The 7269-nt window shown below is 37.7% G+C and overlaps 1 protein-coding gene across 1 annotated transcript; it reads left to right on the forward strand.

Moving 5' to 3' along the window:
- The first annotated feature begins 1431 nt into the window (after positions 1-1431).
- On the forward strand, positions 1432-3070 carry LOC127120327 (protein JINGUBANG-like). The gene has a single exon (XM_051050738.1). The coding sequence runs from the start codon at positions 1590-1592 to the stop codon at positions 2955-2957; it is 1368 nt and encodes a 455-aa protein (XP_050906695.1). The 5' UTR covers positions 1432-1589; the 3' UTR covers positions 2958-3070.
- Positions 3071-7269: the final 4199 nt, after the last annotated feature.

The raw sequence follows: 7269 nt of genomic DNA on the forward strand, positions 1-7269 counted from the left end.
GTGATATGAATGGTAATGACGAAGGTGTGACCCATGTTAGTTTTATCGGAGACACGCGGTTGACACCACTGTACTTGTCAAAAAGTACATGATTGTGTGGTATCGGGGTGATTAGAGGCCTTGGTATTTTCGAGGGGTTTAGGGTTTACCCATGGCGGTAAGACGCCCTATTTGATGGTGTTTATGGTTATGGAGAGAGCAAGCTCACGTGAGGTGAGAAGTTTTGTGATTTTTATCGTATAAATCACGAGTTGTCCTCTCATATGGTAGGAGTTAGGTATTTATAGATGCCCTTGGGCCTAGGATTTCCTTGGAAATGATAATCGCTCACCTAGTCAGTAGTGGATCGTTGATTCTCTATTTCTTAGGAAGACGTGAGATAGTCTACTGATCTTGACTTCTCTCTAACCGAGGAACATCTTTTCCCATATTTCTCACGATTGGATGAGTAGGACACACTTAAGGTGACATAGTATCTAATGGCACGCGACAGATGGGCGCCCTTGGGGGTTGCGGTTCTCTCGCCTTTAATATGTCATTTACAAATATATCATTAGGTTACATGGTGTTTTTATATCCCTAAACCTATTTAAAATAGACATAATTTTCAATTAGAGAGACTTAATGTCAAAGTGTAATAATGTGGAAAGTGGAACGGGAAGGAAAAAAAACAAAATGCAGAAAATTCAATGGATGTTAGGGCCATTACGACCTGACCGTAATGCTCTTAACCTTGTGTTGTGAAATGCCAATTTTGGAAAGTTTGCCTCTAGGGCCATTACGACCGTAATGACCATCAGGATCAAGTCGTAATGTCGTAATTCTCATTGTGGATTGAAATGCTATTGGAAGAGTTGAATGTTAGTGAAGTATGAAGATCAAATTGTTAGTTGACAACATACAACTATTGATCTAGCAAATTAGATCATGAAACACAGTAGAAACAAACATATAAAAAGAAAATATCATTTTCTAAAAGATCAAATTGAAAATGAGAAGTTAAAAATTGAATATTGCAGATACAAATTGCAAATATTATAATCGATCCATTGAAAAAAAATCTCAAAGATTGATGTGAATGAGAAGACCGGGTTATGTGAATGAGTATTGGCAATTTAATTTAGCTATAGTGACCGTTTGATTTTGTTGCTAAATTCATGTATCTCTTTATGCTTATTGACTTGTGTGTCAACCTATACAAACAATAAACTTATTAGCATTTTATTGATATTTTTCAAATTGAACATGAGACCACTAATATAACGTGAATATTTTGTTGCATAGATTACAAGAAACAACCATTACCTCAAAAAGAAAAGAAAAAGAGGCGTCAATATTAGTTAATTGACCAAATCAATTACGTTGACTGATTCCACATCTAAAATCACACAATCCTAGTTTAGACATCACCTAATCCTAACCCAACATGACATGGCATAACACAATTAGCCATAACAAACAACAATTGCATGCAAAACAAACAATCTTGTCATTCATTCCCAACACCAAACCATTATTCTCTATCCTTTCTGTAAAACAACCAAAACCTTTTCATGAGAGGAACTAAGTAATCAATATTAACCATAACAATGACAGGCTCATCAAAAAATGGAAGCTCTCACACTAGAAGATACGGAAAATTAAAAAAAAGCGACGAGGAATTCGACGGTTACAACTCCGAGAATCATCCAAGAAAAAACAGCCCCGTAATCACCATCGACGCTCCCCATTTGGATCCTCTTATGGCAGCTGATAACTCTCCATACGATGCTACTCTCTCGCCATTATCGAAATCACCTTGGTCCTCTCATCTCAACGAAGACGCTTCATCTTCCAGCGAAGAAGCTCTTGTTGGTTCATTAGTCCGCGAGGAAGGTCACATATACTCCCTCGCGGCAACTAAGGATTTATTATACACCGGTTCCGACAGCAAAAACATTCGTGTTTGGAAGAATCAAAAGGAATTCGCAGGGTTTAAATCAAACAGCGGTTTAGTTAAAGCAATTGTTATCGCCGGTGAGAAAATTCTCACCGGTCATCAAGACGGAAGAATCCGTGTTTGGAAAGTCTCCGGGAAGAACGAACGGATTCACAGAAGAATCGCAACATTGCCGACGCTAAGAAATTATATAAAATGTTCGATGAAACCAAGTAACTACGTGGAAGTTAAAAAACATCGTAACATGTTGTGGATTAAACACTATGATGCAATTTCGTGTCTAAGTTTAACGGAAGATCATAACTTAATTTACTCAGCTTCGTGGGATAAAACGTTTAAAGTTTGGCGTTCTTCGAATTACAAATGTTTGGAATCAGTGACGGCTCACGACGACGCTGTTAACGCGCTTGTCGTCGGATTCGACGTTTTGGTTTTCACCGGATCAGCCGACGGTACAGTTAAAATGTGGCGACGCGAAATGCAAGGGAAGGCGACGAAGCATTTTTTTTCACAGACGTTGTTGAAACAAGAATGTGCGGTAACAGCTTTAGCGTTGAATTCGGAAGGGACATTTTTATACGCAGGTTCTTCGGATGGTATGGTTAATTATTGGGTGAGGGAAACAAATTTGGAACACGATGGAGTTTTGAGGGGTCATAAATTGGCGGTTTTATGTTTAACGACGGCTGGGAGTTTGGTATTCAGTGGTTCTGCGGACATGGCGATTTGTGTGTGGAAAAGATCGATGAGTAATGAACATGTTTGTATGTCGGTGTTGTCGGGACATAGCGGACCGGTGAAGTGTCTCGCCGCCGAGAAGGATCCAGATGCAATGTTGAATGAGAGAAGATGGATTTTGTACAGTGGGAGTTTGGATAAGTCTGTTAAGGTTTGGAAGGTTAATGAGTGTGGGGCTTCTGGACAACAAAATAATCACCCGCAGCTACCTCGTCTTAGTGTTAGCGGCGAGTTTCCTAGAGTGACGTCGTTAAGGAAAATGGGGTCGCGAAGATACTAACATTTTTGTTCATGTTGTTGTTGCTACAATTTGTGTTGTTGCTATTGGTATTATACTTGTTATCAAATTTAATGTAGATTGGTTAGTAGTTCAATTTCTATTGTTACACTTTGTGTTGTTATCACATCTCCAACTTCAATTTGATCAAATGTTCTGAAAATGCAAAATTAGAAATACATATCATATAACAAGCAATTAAGTTCAATTACACAAACATGAATACAAGAGATGAAGATTGATCTATGCGAGACTTATCTTATATTTTTAGCTTGATTTATAATGTGATGGTTATTATTAGTTTAAATAAATAATAGTTGTTTTAGACTTTAGTGTTAATTTAGGTAAAGGCAATTAGGGTGCTTTATCTATTAGATTTCTCTTGTTTTCTATAGTTTGCATGATTAAGTGTTGAACTGCTTTAGGGTGCCACAATATCTATTGAAGCACTTATCAAATGAGAAAATTTTAAGATGGCGGAGTGTTCTATGGTGACGTGCAATAATATTGTTAAAGTCAATTTAAATAAGGATTTATAATTTTTATTTTTATGATAATAAATAAGAAAATAATTTTATTTTCGAATGTGTATTACATATGTGAAAAGTCATTTGAAACACCGAAGAAATTAATACTTTGATATAAGTATTTAGAAGAAAGTTTAAGAGTTTCCTCATACATCTTTTAATATTTTGATATAAGTATTAGTTGAGAATTTTCCTAATTGTGAGAAAAACCCAACTTTTTCTCAAGTAGATAGTGAAGACGTTCGATAGAGGTTGTCAGGTTAAAATGTCGAAGCTGCATTTAAAAGATTCAGTGAAAATTCTGGAAGAGAAGGAGTGGGGGTCTTTGACACACCAAGGTTGTGTCGAAATCGGCATTGACGAAGATCTTCCAAGGCGGGAGATTCAAAGTTCAAACATCTCACATAATCATATTTTGGCTCCATTATGGAAGGCGTGGTAGCAAGTGAGGAGAATTGGGCATGCGATGAAGACGCAATGACAATAGAGAGTAACGTGTGGTCGCGACAGTTATGTTATTTAGCACTATATATAGCAGTTCTAATGATAGGATTCATGGTGCTGACTTGTATACAAAAAAATCACTGAAACTCAGAAGTATCCATGTTACATAGTGAAAATGAGTTCTCAAGGAAAAATGTATGAGTTCAGTTACCAATTTACTTTTCATTAAAGCTTTTACCTTTTCTTTTGTCAAGTTCTTTATTACCCTTTACATTTTCCTAGACCCTTTTAAATACTGGCCCTTTACCTTTCGATGCACTTTACTTCTCTTTACGGTTTTTATGCAAGTTAAATCATGTAGACTTCTTTACGGTCCATTTTCCTCAAATCTTTTGTCACAATTACCTAGATTTTGACTTGGTCGAAATCACTAATATTTGTCAAACGTTACATCACTTTTATAAATATTGCAAAGAAACAAAGTAATTAGCACATGTCTCGGGATTCACTGGTTGATCCCTCGAGTCACTTTTTTACACTAAAAAATAGACCAACGCTTATTTACCAATTTTCACGGTAAACAAATTGGCACGCCCAGTGGGACGGTGCTAACTATCTTTTATAACTTTTGAATTTTTTTTGGCAAGTTTTCACTTTTTGTAGTTTGTTGGTACTTTATGCGCATAGTGTTGTTATTTACTCTTGTTGATGTATGCACTTAAGGAGCGGCAAATCGTTGCCAAAAATGACACGTCCACCAACGAATATAAGTGCTTCCAACACACCACAAAATGTTACACCACCAAAAACTAGTGGGGGATCTATCCTTACCCCGGTAGAAAATGTGGCGACAACCGGTGGCATAACTGCTACTACAGGATTGACAAGTGAAACGTCAATTGTTGCGTCGTAGGGGGTCATTCCCCTGCAACAACCCAGCGTCCCTATACCAACTCCCTTGGGAGGCATTGGAAGTGGAGATCCAAGATCACCATTCCAAACAAGATTTACAATATCTCCATTAGGAAGAGAGATGTCATACAATATGTTTGCGTCGACGATGATGGGCCTAAATAGTAATCAACCGTCATATTCGGATATCGCAACGCCTAGGTGATTAGCGTCTAATAGCCATCATGCTTCTACGTCGAACGCAAGCGGAGTTGTTAGGCCAGGGGAATCAATTATATTCCTCATGATTCACCATCATTAAATTCGACATCCATGATGGCCATGAGGCAGCAAATGGATGAGAGTAACCATGAGTTAGTAAATACTCTAACCCAACAAATGGGAACAATATCGAACCCTTTAATTACCAATACTAACCAAAGTTACAAAGCGTTGGTAAACCAGATGGGTCGAATAGCTGATTTCTTCGGTGCCCCTCAAGTCCAGACGCGACCAACGCCCTAGGTGTCGGATGCTAGGCAAGTCGAAACACCTGAAATAGGAACGACCTAGAATCTAGGGCAACCCTTAGGGTTCCGACAAGTAGAGCCAAATAGGAACAAAGAAGAGTACATAGCGCAACACAATCCTAGGCCCATTATAGTGAAGAGGAATCATGACGTTGACCATGTACTAAGAAATGTCCAGCGAAATAATATCGTAGGACAAAATGATATATCGTTATCGAAGCGATTATGGCACAAACAGGTTCAACATGGGTTTACATAGACCCATTTTCGTATCCTCATTACCGGAGTTAAATCGGCAAATTGAGTTGCCTAGGGGATGGAAAGTCCCTAAATTCACCAAGTTCTCTAGGGAGACCAATGAGTCCACAATAGAACATGTCGCCAAATATCAAAGTGAGGCGGGCGACATATCAAATAATTAAAGCTTGAAAATGAAATATTTTCCCTCATCGCTAACAAAGAATGTGTTCACGTGGTTTACGATGCTACCTCCAAATTCCATACATACTTGGAATCAATTGGAAACAAAATTTCATGAACAGTTTTACATGGGTCAATCAAAGATAAGTTTGAAAGAGTTGGCCAGTGTAAAAATAAAGGTTCCTGAATCTATATACGAATACCTCAATAGGTTTAGATTGCTCAAGGCGAGGTGTTTCACCCAAGTCCCAGAGCATGAATTGGTCGAAATGACCATGGGTGGCTGATGTCTTAGATGAAGTGGCTGACCAAAAGCCACTATGATACTACGTCATGGATAATGGCATGGTCAAATAGAGGACAACAATGTTTGAAAAACTTGACCTAGGAATGACATACCATCTGAAATCCTTGTTCATTTGGGTGAAAATTGATGGAACCCCTATCAGCAAAGTTTTCATCGACGGAGGAGCGGCAGTGAATTTGATGTCGTATTCATGGCTTGGGAAGATTGGAAAAAGTGATGATGATTTACAACAACACAACATGGTGCTATCCAACTATTAAGGGAAGACTCTAAATATCATGGGAGTCATCCAACTCGAATTATCTGTAGGGTCGACAACTAGGTTGATGTTGTTTATGGTTATACCTTCCAAGGCCAACTATAATATGCTCATAGGAAGGGAGTGGATACATGGAATCAACACAGTGTGAAGGTGTGAAAACACAAGCAATGGAGGAGATTGAATTGGGTTTTAAAAACAAAAGTTGTTTACCAACTCAAGAACACCACTCAAATGTTAATAACAAAGAGATAAAAACACAAGTATTTTTATCCTGGTTCGCTTGAAACTCAAAGCTACTCCAATCCACATGCCAAGGTGATTTCGCCTTATACACAAGAACTTAATCCACTACAATCAATTGATTACAATAATCACAAAGAATAACTTTTTTGTCTTTTCAAGGATCCGACTGTACTCTAGTATCCTTAAGGAATCACAAAGAACAACTTTCTTTGTCTTCTCAAGGATCCGATTATACCCTAGTCTTCTTAAGGAAAATCAAACAAACAGTTTGAATAAGATTTTGTGTGTTACGAGTTGCTTATACACAAACAGATTTTACACAAATGAAATATAAACACTTATACAAAAACTGTGTACAAAAATGATATATTTTCACAAAGAAATAGACTTGTCAAGTTGTTGTAACATTTCTCACAGCTTCATCATTTCTTCAAGTCTCCAAGTCCCACTTATATAGCATAAGAAAAGAGACCGTTAGAGAGCAAAATAGGGATACCAAATAGAGAGGGTTGTCCACTGTTGGATTGGTGAAAGTAGTGACGCATAGTATCTTCCTTCACCCACAATTTCAATGGCAGGTGTGATGTATAATATCATCATTTTCCCACAATATCAGGTAGTGGAAGGAATATTTGATTTTGTACCATGTATTATTTGATCATGTATCTTCTAATTCATTGACTTATGATGA

Source organism: Lathyrus oleraceus, chromosome 2 (assembly GCF_024323335.1).
Source record: "Lathyrus oleraceus cultivar Zhongwan6 chromosome 2, CAAS_Psat_ZW6_1.0, whole genome shotgun sequence".
Taxonomy (NCBI): Eukaryota; Viridiplantae; Streptophyta; class Magnoliopsida; order Fabales; family Fabaceae; genus Lathyrus; species Lathyrus oleraceus.

Excerpts from the sequence above, each read along its gene's own strand:
- LOC127120327 (XM_051050738.1), top strand. The coding sequence starts at position 1,590 with ATGACAGGCTCATCAAAAAATGGAAGCTCTCACACTAGAAGATACGGA.